The following is a 19,465-nucleotide window of genomic DNA, read 5'->3' as shown; positions in this document are numbered from 1 at the left end:
TAGTGATATGCTTGAATCTGAAAACTATCGTTAAAATTGGAGTTTGATATTCTTTTTAATGGATACAATTGATGTTAATATTTTATGCAGATACGATGGACCACAAGATCTCATCAAGTGGTTGAAAAAAGGCCATGCCAGTGAAATCACTGTTATGAGACCTCCAGAAAGCAGCCAGCCATTTCTCCTTTTCTTAAGCCCAACCATGCCATCTACTGCCAACCTCTGTAGCACGTCTAGTCCACGAGAAAGCATCGAACTTGAAGTCCTGCCTGCAACGCCACCCCTTGAAGTAAGCGTTTGACCAAATCTTTCCAAATGATTTCTTTCTTTTCCTCTCTCTCTCTTTCTCTCTGCAGTTCAAGCCATCGCTCATAAGCCAAGATAAATAAATCTTATACCAAAAAAAAAAAAGATAAATAAATCCAAAGCAAAATCTAAAGCTGGACATGGGGGGTAGCCCTGATCTTGATCTGTTAAGGTTTCTTGTCTTGATATTACTCTGTCGCGCACACACCTATGCAGTCGCAGAAACCACCACCAGTACAGCAGCAACATGTCCCATGGACTTCAGCTATGTCTTAAGAATCCCATGGAACAGGAGTCTTTGTCAGAACTTCCAACCTCCTGATGAAAATGACAATACCAACACCACTAGCAAGCCCCAATGTTGTCAAAGTTTACTGTCCCTCTTTGGGGTCGCGATAGCCCAACATCTCAAGGAAACCTCTCTTTTTCGTCTCCCAAACTTAGCCACCTCTAATTCTTGCCTCCGAGATTACCAGTCAAAGCTCAACTCTTTTTCTCTTGCCAACAATCTCGTCTCATACTGCCTGGACCCTTTACAGTTTGTAACAAAACCAAACATCTGTGCCCGTATAGAGTCATTACAAGATTGGGTTGCTCGACTTGGTAAGTCAACTTCGCTTGATACAGCTTGCAAGTCTGATCTCACTGATAATACAGCTTGTGATGGATGTGTTAGAGCTGGTTATAAAGTACAGTCCATGTTGTTGTCTATTGATGGTAATCAAACCCATGCTACAAATTGTTTTTACTTTGCAATTCTTTATGCTGCTGGTATTGTTAATGAGTTTGGTCCTGAAAGTGATGGTGCTGTTTCATGTATATTGGGTTTGGAGTTAAATTCACGTGTTGGTTCAGCTAGTAAGGCTCATTCTGCTCTTGTATTTGGCTTAACTGGTGCCGGTGTTGCTCTTTTGGTAATGTTTAGTTTGTTAGGATTGTATTTTTGGTATGATAAGAAATGGAGAAGGAAAAAGAATTCAGGGTTTGGTTTTGATTTAGATGAACAGCAAGGGTCTAGGCCTAAACTGAGGCCGAATACAGGGTCAATTTGGTTTAAAATTCAGGATCTTGAGAAGGCAACAGATAATTTTTCGCAGAAGAATTTTATAGGGAGAGGTGGGTTTGGTTTTGTTTACAAGGGGACTTTATCTGATGGGACAGTGGTGGCTATTAAAAGGGTTATAGAATCTGATTTTCAGGGTGCTGCGGAGTTTTGCAATGAGGTTGAGATTATTAGCAACTTGAAGCACAGGAATTTGGTCCCACTCAGAGGGTGTTGTGTGATTGATGATGATGATGATGATGGAAATAATGATGAGAGAGGGAATCAAAGGTATCTTGTTTATGATTACATGTCAAATGGAAATCTCGATGACCATCTATTTCCATCATCAGGTAATCAAATTGGAAAGCAACCTTTAAGTTGGCCTCAAAGAAAGAGCATAATTTTGGATGTGGCAAAGGGATTAGCTTATTTGCACTATGGAGTGAAGCCTGCAATATATCATAGAGATATCAAGGGGACCAATATATTGTTAGATGCTGATATGAGAGCAAGAGTTGCCGATTTTGGGTTGGTAAAGCAGAGTAAGGAAGGACAATCTCATCTTACTACAAGAGTGGCTGGAACTCATGGGTACTTAGCACCCGAATATGCTCTTTATGGTCAATTGACTGAGAAGAGCGATGTTTATAGCTTTGGAGTGGTTGTTTTGGAGATAATGTGTGGGAGAAAAGCTCTTGATTTGTCTTCAGGGGGTTCACCTCGTGCTCTCTTGATCACCGACTGGGTCTGGTCGTTGGTGAAAGCTGGAAAAGTGGAAGAGGCTTTGGATGCTTCTTTGTTGAGATGTGGGGATTCTTCTAATTCAAATCCGAAAGGGATAATGGAGAGGTTTGTGCTGGTTGGGATTTTGTGTGCTCATGTAATGGTGGCTCTAAGGCCAACCATTCTTGTTGCGTTGAAAATGTTAGAGGGAGATATTGAAGTTCCACCAATTCCAGATCGACCAATGCCTCTTGGGCATCCTTCGTTCCATGCTGATGGCAATAACTTCAGCATCTCACCAGCATTGAGTGGGGACCAAAATTACTTTCTGGAGACATGCTTAGGTAAGCACTAATGTCCTTAAATGCCATTTTTGTGCATTACCTAATGGATCTTGAGAGGTGGAAGTATGCATGTAGCAGGCCTCTTTCAAGAGTTAACCTCCATTTCCAGGAATGAGTGGTAAAGAAGATGCATCTAAAATATGTTGAGCCATTAAACGGTATGGTCACTCTGTGGAGGTTAATTCCTGAGCATGTCAAGCTAGGACTTGAGAGCTTACGGTATTATTGGTTGTGGCAGAATTTAGTCAGACTTACCAACACTGATGCTTTGATGTTCTGAAGCACCCAAATTTTGGCAAGGATCGGTAAAGTATACGTAGTATAATTTTGAAGATGTACATGAATATACAATATTTTTTTGTTTAACCTGCTACTTTGGATGAAATCATTGCCTTAAAGTATCAGTTTGATTGTATAAGATTGAACGGATAGGCAATAGGATTGGAATTTTGACAACTGCCTCTTATTTTAGAAACAAAATTTATGACAAACCATTTCTGAGAAAATAGAAGTTTACCCTAAAATTCCAAAACTGTAGATGAATTGCTGCTTCTGTAATCAGGTTTCCTTAGCCTGGTTCTTTGATTAATGAAATTCCCTCCATTCATCCAGGAAGATGAATGAATTGTCAGTGAAGCTGCAAAGACCTTAAACCATTCACGTATTTTCAAGCAACATATGTTCTGTTTTCAATCAATATATTTGTTCCCCTATAAATCGTACCCTGGCTACTCACCATTGCTGTTCTGCTTTCTGTTCATACAAACTTTTCTATATATTTCTTTCACTTCCCTGTTCTGTGGTTGTCTGTTCTTTTCTTGGACATGAATAATTAATCCAAGCTGCTAATGTCCAGCCTAGATAAAATGTACCTCCCCGGCACATTCTGCAGAACTAGAGGATATCCATGTCTTTTTTTTTAATAGGATCATTGATATCATTGACATTGAAGAGAAATTGCAATGGATTTTCATGTGACCTGAGACTACAAGAGGTAGCCATGCCAAGACTGGTAAACAAAACACAGTTCAAATAACCTTACTATCACAACAAAAATGGTTAGCAGACCAATACCTGAAAAAAGCTAAGCCCAAAACAAAACTCAAAAGAGGAAAGGTTGGGGCTGATTTCCGAAGACTAAGAATACATAGCAAGAACTTCAGCTTCGTTTCTAGTCGAGCATACCAACAGGACATGAGAAAATAAAAATTAAAGACCATACCAGCAAAGTAATGAGACTGATAAGTAAAGGTTAAAAGGTACATAACTTTCAGGAATGCAACTGAAGAAACATTGAAGCCAACAAGATTCAGTTCATTAATTTCTATCTTGTGGAAGTTGATCCAAAACTTCCGAGGATTATAATTGTTTGGTTTGTTGCCGGTTGTATGTTTGCCTAGCGACCATTCAAAGAGGTCATAACAAGGGGCTAGTGTTGATTGAAAAGTTACCTATAAAATGTGACTCTTTTTTAAACAAGGTTACAAAAGTGAGTTTGAGGCAAAATTATAGTGTATATTGATTAATTAAATATTAAATATATGATCGGGTAAAATATGGACTGCATCATGCAGCATCGCATAAACAAACAGAACCTCAAACTAGTAGAATACTAGAATTGATGAAGTTTAATTTTGCAGGTGAAGAAATGCCTCTGTGTTGATGACACTATGGTTCAGCAATTGATCCCACACATCCAAGATTCAACGGAAATTAAAGTATTTCTGTATTTTGAAAGCTTGAATATGTCAAGTATTTCCTTATCATTCTCCCAAGAAATTTTAAGAAAGACTCCCATAATCTTTTCAAGGACATTTTAAGAAAGATGTCAGCAATCGTGGTCGAAAAGACCATTTATACGCCTACTTCTCCAAGCTTTATGGTGGAATTTCTGAACCGAGATTATAAAGGTGGAGGTGACTTTAGGTGTGTAATTAGTTGATTTTTGGGTTTTCTGGGCCTCTACCCCCATAAACAGGGATGATAAATTCAGGAATCAATGCTTTACAATTGTAGTAGGGTTACGATATAAAATGTTAATTTTTTAAAAATATATTAAGAAGATGTTTTTTTTTTAATTTTTAAAAATTATTTTTGATATTAATATATTAAAAAAATATTAATTTTAAATAAAATAAAAATTTTAAATTTTTAAAAATACTACTTGAACCGCGTTCCAAACATAGCCTGCTAGTCTCTCTCTCACTTAGCAGTTAGCACTCCTTGAATTTTTTTTATTTTTTATTTCAAGTAACAAGATTCACGCGGCAAAGGCTGTGGCTAGAGAAACCATAGCCTTAGCGTGTCCATAGCAACAGAAGGAAACAGGGCGAAGAGTCGAAGACCACAAGTTTTGGCCTATTGACAACACCTCCTTTGCTAAATTGAATGTTCCAAAAAAGCGATATCACAACATTTGCTATTAGAGCAGAGACAGGCTTACTTGAATGAAAGAGAAACTTTTATTGAAATGCAAAATGGCCAAGTATGCGCATTATGTGAAAGTCTGCAATCTGTTAGCAGCAGAAGGTATTGTCAAAATGTTGTACTTTGCCTATAGGAAGGGAAGCAGAGGACAGTGGTTGTAGAAAGAGTGGCCCTTCAGTCCGCACCTTTAGAGCATGAAGCAATGCCTGTCTGTTTGTATGAGCTTTCCCAATTAATCCCATCATAGTGCTTAATCTCAACATCATTGAGAGTCCCTGGGTCAACGCATTTGAATGTAACTGCGACGTCATCTGGATTTGATCGTGGAATGAAAAACGAAGTTATGCCACAAACCTTACAGAATGTGTGCTTTGCCGTATGCGTGCCAAAGGTGTAGGTCGTAAGGAATTCTTTGGAATCTCCCAGAAGCTCAAACTTCTCAGAAGGGATAATGAAGGATATGTTGCCCCTCATGGAACAATCTGAACAATTGCATTGCCAAGCTACAACACTACTTGGTGCTTGGACTCGCCATCTTACTCTCCTGCAATGGCATCCTCCATTGTGCTCTACTGTATCTGATTCCATTTGAGAAAGCACTGGTTTTTCAGAGTTGCAACAGGTAGATGGTAGCTTCTTCTGAATGAATCTGGTGGCAGCAATCAATTAACAAATATGCAAGCATTACATGTCAGTCAGCATTGGAATAACAAGTAATCAAAAATACAGTCCCCAGTCTGATGAATGTGTCAACTGAAATACATTCTCTTGGAAAATGCAGATATGAGTCACGTCGTGTACATATAGAGTTTACTTGATTCGTAGCTGCAGAGAAGGAGGTTGTTTCAAATTATATGACATTGTTTATAAGCTTATCAGTGATGATGGCAGGCCAAGTACGACTTTATATAATATCCAACAAGCAATCATAATTTCTTGCAAAGCGATGAGAATTCACTGAAAACAACTGCTTATGCCAGATCAGGTTTAAATTGGTTAATGGAAACAAGAAAGAAACTAGTCCAGATGACAGCCTGAAACCTAAACTTCTAGATTTTAGTAAAATACATTGAATGCTGATTACAATTGCCCAATTAGTGAATAACTAAGGAAAAATGGAAAGAGAAATGAGGTCTGATTGCCATTTTTCTCGTGCATCCTTAAATATTCAGCAGTAAGATGCTAAGGTCTTAGATCATCCAAAGCCACCTAGCACTTTTCAATACCTCCTATCAACACACTTTATAACCCACTTAGCCAAGAGAAATTCTTTAGATTTCAGTCTACTTCGTCTACACTCCTGCTATGTTATGCAGCATAAAAACAAGCCCAGCAGAGCATTCACTGAATCCAAATCCCAATTATTTGAAACTATTCGAACGTTAAACCCCATTGCGCCCACCCATCCTTTCACCCTCGATATAGCTCAAAATCAATACCCTTTTATCAGAACCCACCAATAATAAATCCAAATGCAATCACCATAAAGATTCTTCTTCACCAAATCAAACACTTACAATAAGATCCTACTACTCCTATCACCTCCTCAAAAGAAGACTTATCAATCACTACGGTGGCATTTGGTTACTATCTCAAAGACAGAAAAAACAGATTCAATGGGGATAGAGGAGATCGAGAAGATGTCTCCATGTACTTCTTGTTTTGAAAGTACATTATAAAACTGTCCCAGAACAATAGATTTATTTTATGTTTTAGTCTCTCTCTTTAACCAAATACGTTTATATCTATTTTGTATTTGTATCTTATGGTACATCTCAAGATTTTATCAATATTTTTTTATTAGTTTTATATAAAAAAAATTTGTAATTTTTGATTGAATTATTAAAAAATTCTGAAAATTTACGTGAAGCCTTTTAATATGATGTTTTAGCTGAGGTTAAAATTTCAAAATTTTTTAAAAAATTCAGAAATTTAATAAAAAATCACAATTTGACCAGTTTTATATTATTGGATATAATTTTCAATTTGACCATCAATTCAACCATCAGATTAAGCTGAAATTTTATGAGGGATCTTAAAATATATCGAATAAAATCTGATTAAAACTTTAGGATGAACGGATCTTAAAAAAACACCATCAAATAAAAGCAAAACAACTCATTAAAAGTAAATTAGTTATTTGTCATTAAAAAATAAAATAAATAAGTTCTTTTTTCTTTTTATATATTACCGAATGGGCAGAAGCAGAATAGAGAAAGAAAGAAAGAAAAGAAAAGGTTAGAGAGAAATAGAGAAAAGTAAGGGGAAAACATAAAAAAATCCAAGAAAAAAAAATAAAAAAAAATAAGAGAATAACTTTATAAACTTACAATGTCCAACTTATAAAACATTAATCTAAAAAAGAAACAAGTGAAGGAAGGAGGAATTGAGAGAGGGAAAAAATTTAATTACTTTATTTTTCAGTTGACATGAGATTGTTATTTTATCCCAGTTGAAGGGGTTGTTACAATATCGATTCAGATTCGATTATAGATGAATTATATTTCACAAAATATCGAATGATGTAATTTTAATAGTGAGTTTACTTTTATTTTTCCTTTAATTTTATGTACTTTTAAATTTATTTTTTAATATTTTTTATAGTGTATTTGTATTAAAATTTTATTGTTAACTTTAAAAATTTATGTATATAAATTAATAATTAATTTTAAAAAATATTTATATATTTATTTAATAGCTCGAAATATCCCGGGCTCCGCCCTTAATCTTATATCTTGAGAGACTGACAACATACAGCTGCTTTTCCAAGAAGCAGCTACAAATCTTCCCTTACACCTAATGACACAACCTTCAAGCAATCTCCCCTAAGAAAATTTACCAATCTACGGAACTGACGTAAAACAGCTAAACAAAAGATGCCCATCTTCAAATGCCTCATCCACCGCCAACAAAATCCCTCTACAGCTCCCCAGTAGCAGCTTTGAAACCTAAGCTACAACAAGCCCCGCATACACTCTCTCAGTTCTTTGCTAATCTAAACTCCAGCATAGTTTCCCGGGGAAACAACATCATTAACATCTATAAAGTCCAAACCAGCATACATCTAACTGAATTTAGCAGATAGTAGCAGACAGAGAAACAGTGTAAGTTCAAGCAACAAGTGCCTTTGCATGTCCTAAGAAAAATACAAGATTATCAGCATCATGGCAAAGAATTAGAGAAGGGAATTTACCTGAGAAACGGTCGGTTCTGCTGGCTGTTGAAAAGGCTCAAGTCAACTCAAGTTCCCAAGTGCCGGCACAAATGCTGCTTCTGACTGTCTGAAAATGAATGATGAATCAAATTTCAGTTACAATCGTGGGTCTTTTTTGGGACAAAGTTCTTATGGATTCATGTGTGTTTCTCAGCCCAAGGACCCATAATGAGCATAAACCGTAACAAATATTTGGTGAAGGGTTTTGAAACCCATGGCAAAAAGCCTAAGCCATAATAAGGGGTCCAAGACATGGCCTAATAATATGAGCTCGCTAATTTTACATGATCAGTCTTCCCAAAATTAGTTCTCATAAGATTAATAAATCTCATGGTTGAGATTTGTTGTAGCCAAATTTTTTACCTTCATTTTTGTATATATTTTTTTAAAAAAATCTAAAACATATGTCTTAATTAATAATTTTAGTTAATTTTAATCATTTTGTTATTTTTTTCTTTTTATTTAATTTTTGTGTAAAAAAATAATAAATCATGAAAAAAATACAAAAACACAAAAAAACAAAACCAAAAACATATAGCTTGGGTTGAAATTGGATCAATAATTGAGCATAACAAAAAAAAAAAAAGGTTGAGAATTTTTTGGATCACAATTGAGGGTTTTAAGATTGAAAAAAAATCTTATAGAAAAAAATCAATAATTCTCAATCAACTCATTATTGAAGGATAAGGATTGAAAAAAAATCAACCTAAAAATGACAGAATAAAACAATTAAAGTCTACCCTAGTTAACCCATATCATGAGACCGAAATAACATCATAGAAAGTAAATCAAAACAAATCATGAAATATAATTCTTAATCAACTTAATGTTGAATAATGAAATTAAAAATATATATATTAATTAAAAAAAACTCAAGCCAACCGTGTTAACCTATCAAACTCACGACATATATCATGATATTTGAATAATCTCATAGAAAATAAATCATAAAAGATCATGAAATTCAATCTTTACCAAATCAAATGTTAAAGAATAAAAAAAATTTTAAAAAATAAAAACATATATTAAAAAAAAGTAAAAAAAAAATCATTGCAATGAATAGTATTTTGTAAGGTAATGCGCAATAAAAGCACCCTTTTTCTAGGTTTTTTTTTTGTTTTGTTAATTTTAATAAGATTAGATATTGGTATAGGAAAAAGTAGTAAGTGTAAATCATCATCCTTGTCAATGACATTAATTTCTTCAACTCTATGTACAGCTTCTCCTATTTTTAACAACTTTCATAGTGGATAAGCATCATTAAAGAGATATGACGACATAGGATAAGCAAGAAGGTCGTGCCATGGCTTGCAAAATGTGGTCCAAGGAGCATGGCGAGGCACTATTTTGAATGACTTAAAAAATTCATAAAGACAGGAAGATGCTGACTTTACAACTAGTTGATGAACACTTTGATGTCAACAACATCATTTTGTTTCTTGTCCGTTCTTGTTGGAGGTGACGACATCTCTTCCATGACTCTTATCTTAAGGGGTTGGGAAATTTCCATCATTATTGCACAATATTTTTACTAGTTGATCTTATTCTTTACATTTCATAGTTGAAGTTTTTGTAATTATTGAGCAGGAAGTGAAAAGAGACACGTTTCTTTGTTTTTTCTATTTAAAAAGTATAAAAATTTATTTTAAAGCTTTTCTAGAAATATACGTATTTTATAGTGTGTGGTTGTTTGGTGCCAAATCATTGATGTTTTATTTTTTAAGAAGGAAGTAATTATTTTGATTAATATTCCTCTAATGGTAATGATGGGTAGAGAAGTGTTTCTCGGTGAGTGTAGAAAAAAGAGAAGAAGGGAAAAGAAGGTCCATGTACATAATTATTTATTTGACAACACTTTCTAAGTGAGTGGAGAAAGGCCAAACATACAAATTTCATAGTACATAATGCTTAATATTTGATTTATTGTGTGCTTATAATCCCTAGTTCCCTGTAATTAGCTCATCAATATTCAGGTTGGTAATCCGTGTGTGTGTACACGCATGCACTAGGAATAGACACCAGTTACTTCTTTACTCATGCCATAATACATCTGGGTTGATTTTATTTTATTAAGGCGACACTTTAAAGAACCAAAAGACAAGTTTGATTTTATATATATATATATATATATATATATATATATATATATATATAAAGCAATCATAATTTAACAGCATGAAAAATAAAGCATACTCGAATAAATCTCTTAAACTTGAGTTAACTTTTCAAAATCATAACTCATGAAATCTTAGATCCAAACTTAATCAAGAAAGTCATTCCCAACCAATTTAATAGAAAAAAAAATGGAGGATAAAATCACAAAAATAAATCAATTTTATAAATCACCTTAAATAAAAAACATAACAATCAAAAGAAATCACCTTAAATAAAAAAAAAATAAAAAAAAATAGAACCAAATTAAAGGGATGAAACAATTGAAGAATGATGAAATTAAAAATAATTTTTAATTTGAAATAATTTTTCAAATAAAAATAGAATTAAGAGAATTTAGACTAAATCAAAAGGGCAAAAACATTGAAGGGCTGAAGTGATATTTTCAAAGGGCGGCATGCAAATTTAGGTGGAGGAGAGAGAAAAGCATGGGGAAAAAGAAAAGGGAATCTACACCAAACCGGACCAAATCACCATGCATACGCCACCCAAGAAGGAAGAAGGTGTCGAGATGAATTAAATGATGCAATGGAAGCACAACTACAACCACCGTAGTTAGTTGCATTCGTTGCCTGAAGATTGTGAAGCGACTGAAGCGTAACTTTTTCCATTTTTATTTTATTTTATTTTCAAAATGATGAAAATTCCCCTAGGAAAAAATAATAAAAACAAAAATTCTATTATGAAATTATTAATAAGTTCATGAAGTCGGATAATATTCTTTTATGATAACGACAATGGAGTCATTACATTATTTATAGTAAAATGAAATTTCTATGAAACTTGTAAACCCAAGGTTAGTCTTTTTTTTAACTTTAAGGGATTAAATTAATTTAACTATTACAAAAAAAATTGAAAAAGACAATATTTCCTCCAAATAAATAAAGAATGACAAATTAATCTTATGAAAAGATCATTTTACCCTTCAAGGACAATTAATCTTTTTTAAAAGGTAAAATTGTAATTGATGAGTCAATATTTTTTATTATAGATTTTTATAAATAGAAAAAAAAATTAAAAACAAAATGGCTCTGACAAACATTACAAACTCAAAGGACTTAGGCTTGGTGGTCAGCCAAACCCAAGGTAACGTAAGTCCAATAATCATGTCAGACCCAAAGAACTTGAGTTTGGCGATCAGTCAAGCCCGATGTAACGTGAGTCCAATAAACATGGCAGACCCAAAGGACTTCGGCATGGTGATTAGCCATGCCCAAGTAGCATGGGTCAGACAAACATGCTAGACTTAAAGGACTTGGACTTGGTAGTTAGCAAATATCAAGGTAGCGTGAGTCCGAAAAACATGTTAAACTCAAAGAACTCGGGCTTAGCAATCAATCAAGCTTAATGTAGCATGGGTTCGACAAGCATGCCAGACTTAAAGGACTTGAGCTTGGTGGTTAGCAAATCCTAAGGTAGCATGAGTTTAACAAACATGACAGACTCAAAGGACTTGAGTGTGACGATTAACCAAGTCTAAGGTAGCATGGATCCAGAAAATATGTTAGACCCAAAGAACTTGGGTTTGGTGGTCAGTCAAGCTCAAGGCAGCATACATGTCAGACCCAAAATACTTGAGTTCAAAAGTTAGTCAAGCCCAAGGTAACATGGGTCTAGCAAGCATGCTAGACTCAAAGCATTTTGATTCAACTATTTCTAAGTTCTAAGACTATATGTCTGATTTTAGATGATCTCCTAAATTAATGGTATTGAAAGCATGATAAACCGTCATGCTTCTCCATCTAAAATAATTATATGAGTCATTTATGTTTGATGTAATGATAACCTTATACTTATTAGTGTATAAAAAATTTTCTTAAAAGACCTACCATACTTATTATTTCATTAATGATATGTAAGATATATTTATTTTCTATTAATGTCGTCAAAAACAGATGTTTTCTCAATCATTTCTTTATTTAAAAATATGATAGGGTTTAGATGATATAAACTTTCCTGAAACTGTTGAGATATTAGTTTAAAACTTTTTGTTTTTCAAGATAAACTTATATAGATTTAATATCATTAAGTTTTTGTAATAATTCACGACTACATATCAATTAAGTGAAGATTTTCTACTTAATATTGATTGGTCTTATGAAATTGCCAATTAATTAGTAGCATGAAGAATAAAGAATGCTTTAATGAATTAGAAAGATGGTGGGCATTCCCTGAAAACAAAGGTCAAATTCTGTCATCCTGTGCTAGCTGATCAGCATCCTTGTCTCTACGATGAAAGAAAGCTGAAATTGGTGACTGCTAGTCTACTAGTGATAGAGGTTTTAAAAAAAACAAAAAAAGCAACACAGTAAAAAAAATTAAAGAAATAACATATTTAAAAATTTATTTGGTAAAATAGCATGGTTTAAAAAAATCACATGTCTAATCTATAATTTAAGAGTTGCGTGTATTATATGCTATTTCTTTATATATATAAAAAAAAACATGTGGTAGATACAATTTTGTTAAAGATTTTGAAAGCTATTTTAAATTTTAAGAAAATAAATAAATATTATCTTTATAGTAATACAATAAATAAGTATTTATTTATTTATTTTTAAAAGATAATATTTTAAAAATAAATAAGTATTAGTCTCAACTTGTGTAAAGATAATATTTATTTGAATTTAAAACCTATTTTAAATTTTAAATTTATGAAATAAATCAATCTAGAATTCATTGCAGGGTCATGATCTGTCCACTTCAAGATTCAATGGACATGGAATTTTTTTCCCTTCTTGTCCAAGTCTATGTTAACTCAAAAGAAAAACAAAGAAAAAAATAAATAAATGTTTATAATTTTAAATATCATGATTTATTAAGTAGCAGTTTTGCGAAACTACACTATAATTATTATAAGAGAAATAAAAAGTAACTCAATAAAAAAATATAAATTTTAAAAAATGTTGAGATTTGTTAAATGAAAAGCAAAATGATCCAATTAAAAAAAAAGAACTTGAATGAAAAATAAAAGAAGGATTTGAATACAAAAAATAAAATTGATATGGTTAATTATTCATATAAAAAGTATTTTCCACTCAAATGTTTAATATTTTTATATAATAATTATATAATCACTCATTGGAAGACCACAGATTGTTGTAGACAGTGTGCCACCATTTAGAGATGTGCAATTAGCATTTGGTGTGCACGTGTGATCCCAAGACAAGGAATGTTGCTGTCGGTTCTTCTACAAAAACAGGGACAGGAGCAGCTACGATTTTTTCAAATGCATGGCCAGGTGGTGACACCGGCCGTGAAAGAACAGCTAGCGACCAAAAAGCAGGGTTTTTTTTTCTTTCTTTTTTTCTCCCCAACCTCCCAAAAGTAAGTATGTGGAGGGTTGTCCTTTCACTCACTAATGTCTCATTTCATGTGTCAAAATTTTTTCAGTGCCGGAGATCACTTAATTAAGATAACAGTGGCCGTGAAAATTTGTTACTTTACAACTATATCTATCCACAGGTATAAACCTAATCTCGTGACCATCTCCCCTCTGCCGATCTTCGTCAGGCCCCCTCGATTTATGATCCATATAGAATTATGTGGAAAGTCTTCTGTACGGTTGAGGGAGGTCTTTTATGTCTCTTAGAAATCACGTATTCATAAATTAATTTTAAAATTTTAATATATATATTGTGTTTTGGGCTAACCCAGCAGGTTACTTGAGTTTTATCAAACTAATTACAAGCTCAAATTTAAACCATTAAAAACTTGGTCAAGATCTTGGATGGTCTGGGTCATCAGTTAACCTGTTAGACTGAGCTAAATTTTATATTTATAACTATAATGTAGTTGTTTTAAATTTTAAAAAAACCTCTAAAATAATATCATTTCAAGAATTATATATATATAACATGTATTCACCAGCAAACCCATGAATCAACACACCCAACCCATGGCTTCGGGCTTCTGCCAAGTGTTTGTTTTATAATTATGCATCCATCTTCTTTCAGCTTTCACTGTTTTCTTCTTTGTTCTAAATATTAGACTCCTTAGAATGAAGATAGACTAGTGTTTTTTTTATTTTATTTTTTATTTTTTCACTAACAGTCTTGCTTTCACATGCATGCATATGAAACAAAATGAGAGATGAAATAATGCATTTTTAGGTCTTCCCTTTAATTCACAGGACCACTAAGTTAATAACTACTCCCTTGAGCCAAGAAAAGAGCAAACATTATCCATATGGATTTTAATTCTTATGATCGTACGTATAGGAGGAATTATGGGCATTGGAAGGCACAAGGCATCAACCCTCTAGGTATCCCTTCTAGCATCCTTCTCCTTTCAAGCCGTTTAGAGACCATCAAACCATTTTCTTGTAGTAATATCATAAATAAAAACAAAAAACAAAATATGTTTATCATATTTAAGGGAATCAAAAATATTTATGGATAAGAAAGATATTTTTATCATTTTTAAAGAGTCTAATATGATTTTCTTACTTATTTTAGTGTCTATCTTTTCTATATACTATAAATATTGGTAATTACATCTTCAACGTCATATAATTTATTTTAAATCCACTAGTACATGAACTTGCTCAAAAATCCATCTATAACACTATTAAACATAAAAAGAAACTCTAAAGAATATAGTTTAAAAGGTCAGATCTTGAATTTGCTTCCTATAGATTATCAGTTCAAGGATCATAAATTTCTTAATTACTAGAAACTTATATGGTTATTAACTTTAGAACCTTAGAAAATTAATTGAGATACGTGTAAATTGACTCAAATACCTACGGTTAAAAAAAAACATAAAGTGATTTACTTTCCATGATGTACAATAATATTAATTGCAGTAAGTGTTATGCTGTTTGAGAAGCATGGAAATTAATTTTAAACAATAATGAGTGCATTACCAAAATATCTGTCAAATACATTGTTAGTGGAGAGATTTATTGTCTTGAGTTTCTTTGATACCGAACGGTGGCTGGACCAGCAAGCAATTCAGATTCACTGGATCTGATGAATGCTTGGGACATGCATGTGGTGCTTCCTAATAATCATGGCAGGGAAAAGCTAAGAGTGACATGACATTACTAGAGGAGGTGTAAATACTTAATTAATCATCTAGGAAGGGTAGATTAAACCTTAAATTCTCTATTATCATAGTTTAGTGATGAAAAGACTTGCTCGCCCATGAGTTTAGAATTGATATTATTTTTATTTTGCCTAGATGATTAATTATATATATATATTGAGAGGTAAATTTAACTTTATTTAATAAATCTACAAACCCAAATCCCTAGTGATTATTAAAAACCTCTATTTAATGGTTAAGTAGAATCAATCTACCACTTCGTAGGTGACTGCTCATAGCTCGACTTCAAATTTCAATCAAAAGATCGATGATTGATTGTGTATGGGCAAAGATTTTCTCAAACTCCCTTTGATAATTTTCGCCAAATCTAATTAAAAACTATATAATGACAAATATTATATAATTAATAAATTATCGTAGCTGGCAAGATTAATTATTAACTCTGAAAAGGGTCAAAATCCATCCATGTTTTTTTTTCCGTCGGGTAATTAATGGGAGGTGGGTATGTTTTTGTAAGATTCCGGATGCCAACATGATTTAAGATTTAGTCATGTTTAGGTTAAGAGATGCTCCACTAAAAATAGATTAATCTAAAGAATCGTGTGGTAACCAAAAAAAAAAAAACAAAAGGGAAAATCACAGGATTAACGAGGTGACGAATATTCCCATATGTTTTTTCTTTAATTAATAATTAACATGGTTAAATATTACATGTTTTCATAGTCCAGTCTTCATGACGAGTAAGATATACAGTTATTAAACTTAATTTAATTATCATAAATTAATTAAATTAAATGAATTGATTTAGATTGATATACAATTTAATAATTAAATGGATTGATCAATCAAAATAATTTTTTACAAAAACAATATTATTTTAAAACATCAACGAGTTTAATATAAAATAACTTATTAAATTAACAAAGTCAAGTCAAATTAATTTTAAGTTGGTTTTTTTAATATCCAACCCGAGTCAATAAACAAATCAGTCTTATTTCATACCTGTCCAAACCAATCAGTTCGGTCTCAGGTTAACTCGATCAGTTTTAATAACAGCGTTCTCATGACTAAGTCTATTTAGGATTGTGGTAGATGTGATAGATCAAAATATTTTTCACTTAGAAATATATCAAAATAAAAATTTTTTATTTTTAAAAAATTATTTTTGACATCAATATATTATAACAATTTAAAAATAAAAAATATATATTTTAAACTAAAATAAATTTAAAAATTTTTAAAACATGATTTACATCACATTTCTAATTATACCCGCGGACTTGGATGATCATGTTCTAGAAAACGAAGACAAGAAATAAGGCTACGGTGGTTGTGGGCTAGAGAGAGGGAGAGATGACAAGAGAACCTACCAAAAGTCACGATGTGATGCATGAGATTCTTTTCTTATGGCAATAATCCGTGATCTAATTATATATGGTTTGAACCTTATTATAATTTATTTATTACAATTACCTTATGTATTTCGTTACCGTCTCTAATAAGGATCAGAATGATATACAAATCTTAATCGAATTAAGATTCTTTCATATAATTTATCTATTACATGATAAATCGTGTTATTGTAGTATAATTATTTATTTCAAAGCAAAGGCTTATGTATATATATTTGATGATAAGAGAAAAAATAAAATCAAAAATAAGTATCCTAGGACTATAATTTTCTCTTTTTTTTAGAATGATCCTAGGAATATAATTCTCTCTTTTTTTTAGAATGATCCTAGTACTATACTTAACAGAATATAATATATCAAGTACAAGGTTAAAATAATTCGAGTAAGAATGGTGAAATAGGAATAAAAATCTAATTTTATAAATTATTTCAAATAAAACAAATAATAATCAAAAGAATATGACCCAAATATTAAGAAAAAACAAATTTAAGAGATCCTTATAAAAGTTAAAGGGTCAAGTACTAAAATCGAGTAAGAGAGAGAAAATAAAAGGGGGTAGGTCCTCAACACCATACTAGAGGTCCATAAGCAACATGCACCGTCTAGGAGGGAGGGGCTACTAAGACAATTCAAAAGTTGTCACATAAGGCAGCATTTAATTTAAAGTTGTCAAATCAATTTTATTCATGCTAATATTTTATCTAATTTTATTGTAAGCTCAAAAAATTATGAAAACTGTAGTTCTTACCGGATGAATTTTGTACGTAATGGAATTGTAGATAGTTTAGTGGAATAATAAAAAATATTTTATATAAAGTATTATTTATTTCATGATATGATAGCAATAGTTAAATCTACAATATTTAAATTAAAAATCATCAATATTAATATATATTTTTTTAAATTATTTTATAACCTCAATTTCAAAAATATTTTTAACCAAACACATTAAACTACTTTTTGTTCAACCTCAATTCCAACCACAGTTTTAACTAAACACATATTTTTTCAAACCAACCGCAACTAAAAATACTTTTCATAAAATAATTTTTTTTCAAATCACAACCACAACAGCTACTGCAATACCAAACACACTCTTAGTCACCTCTCTCTCTCTCTCTCTCTCTCACACACACACACACACACAGAGTCATAGCTTCTCTCTATAACCATCCACCTGCGACACCCAAAAAATTCTCTCGACCTTCACTGCTATTGGAGCTGCCACTGCCACCTAAAAGCTCCCCATTTAACCAATTTGAGGTATATTCACCTTCCTCTCTATTAATTATTTGTTTTATTTGGTTAATTTGTGAATTTTTTTAGGATAGAAATTCTAGGGTTTAGGTTAGGGTTTCTATTGATTTTGCCTAATTGAAGATTAATTAGATATGAAATTAGATAAGTAAGTTTTATATTGTTTTATTTAGTAAGAAGAATCAATGAGTACATGTCTTGATAGTGGGAATTTTATGTTATTATAGTGGTAAAATCATCAATACTGATAATGGTATCATTTATCATAAAAAAAGTACTGAGTTATGTAGCTTGAGGTTGGACAATTCATTTGAAGAATTAAAAAACTTAGCGTGTTGAGGAATCAGGTGGAATTTAAATTAGCTCAGTATTAATAATTATGAGCACATTGTTAAATTTAAATTTTCTATAAAAATTATCTAACTTAACCGTCTTGAACATGTTAATTGGGTTAAGGAGAAGTCTAGGTGTTTTACACAAAATCCCATCCAAGTTTACGAGTTCTATCAGGACGAGTTGGATTCACGTGACCCTTATCAGGTAAGCGTGAACTCAATTAGTCATTTTCTTATTTAACTTTATTTTTTGGTGTGAATGTTAAAAATATATGTCTTATGGTTCTATAAGTCATATGGACATCGTACACCGATGATTTGATTGGAAGTGCATCTTCATTATGCATAAAGGGAAGTGATTTATGGTTAGTAGTGGCCCTTATACACTATTTTGTCATAGTTGAGGTGAATTACCCTAATCAGGTAATGGATTAGTTTGGGTTGTGTTACAACATGTGTGATGATGTTAACACACTTAATGACATTCATGTTGTTAATTGTCAAGGTAAAGAGGAAGATGATTGGCGGTAGTTCATGCACAATATGTCAATTTGTGGCATGTGATGAGAAATCACATATTTATAGAGTTGTATTTGCCTATTGAGTTAAATATCTACATGTCTTGGTATATGAACATAACAAGATGATTCATAACACCGCTATAAAAGTGTGTTATGAGACGTCCATGTGACCATCCGCATCAGCTGACACGTAATCCGGATAATTATAAACCTTGTGCACCAAGATATAATAGATTAATATGTATTGAATAATTTGTTTTTAACATATAATAAAATTATTATTTATATATTAAAAATGATAATATAATCTTTTCTAATATATTAGGTGAATTTTCTAATACACAAGGGTTAAGGAACTGCGATTACGGTTTGTGATGCTACCGACGATGTTGTGCGCGGTGCTTTCAATACTTAGTTCTCATTGTGCTATTCTTCACTTGACGAGGTTGAGGAGGCTCAACGTTTGGACAATGCAATAGAGGAGGATGACAATGTTTATCATGCATAATGACGACATGCTCGTGGTTCTAATGGTGCAGGTCCATCGACAAGTTAATTTTTTAGATGTTTAACTATGTAATTTAATTAATTTGTAATTGAAATGATATTCTTTATTGTAATGAATTATCTTGGTGTTGTGGTTAATTTTTATAACTA

At 32.1% G+C, this 19,465-nt stretch overlaps 2 protein-coding genes across 2 annotated transcripts; one reads left to right on the top strand and one right to left on the bottom strand.

Annotated features, from left to right (window-relative positions):
• The first annotated feature begins 151 nt into the window (after positions 1–151).
• LOC133698576 (probable receptor-like protein kinase At1g11050) lies at positions 152–2,877 on the top strand. Its single transcript, XM_062121552.1, is given in 2 exon segments — positions 152–2,396; positions 2,399–2,877. Coding segments are annotated over 2 exon segments (1,974 nt in total). The 5' UTR covers positions 152–449; the 3' UTR covers positions 2,426–2,877.
• A 1,757-nt stretch (positions 2,878–4,634) lies between these two features.
• On the bottom strand, positions 4,635–8,417 carry LOC133699189 (uncharacterized). The gene is made up of 2 exons (XM_062122344.1): positions 8,042–8,417; positions 4,635–5,497 (listed from the first exon to the last, which is right to left on the bottom strand). The coding sequence occupies exon 2, from the start codon at positions 5,434–5,436 to the stop codon at positions 5,023–5,025; it is 414 nt and encodes a 137-aa protein (XP_061978328.1). The 5' UTR covers positions 5,437–5,497; positions 8,042–8,417; the 3' UTR covers positions 4,635–5,022.
• Positions 8,418–19,465: the final 11,048 nt, after the last annotated feature.

The sequence above is a fragment of the Populus nigra genome, chromosome 7 (genome assembly GCF_951802175.1).
Source record: "Populus nigra chromosome 7, ddPopNigr1.1, whole genome shotgun sequence".
Classification (NCBI taxonomy): Eukaryota; Viridiplantae; Streptophyta; class Magnoliopsida; order Malpighiales; family Salicaceae; genus Populus; species Populus nigra.
This window is presented reverse-complemented; position numbering and strand designations above follow the sequence as displayed.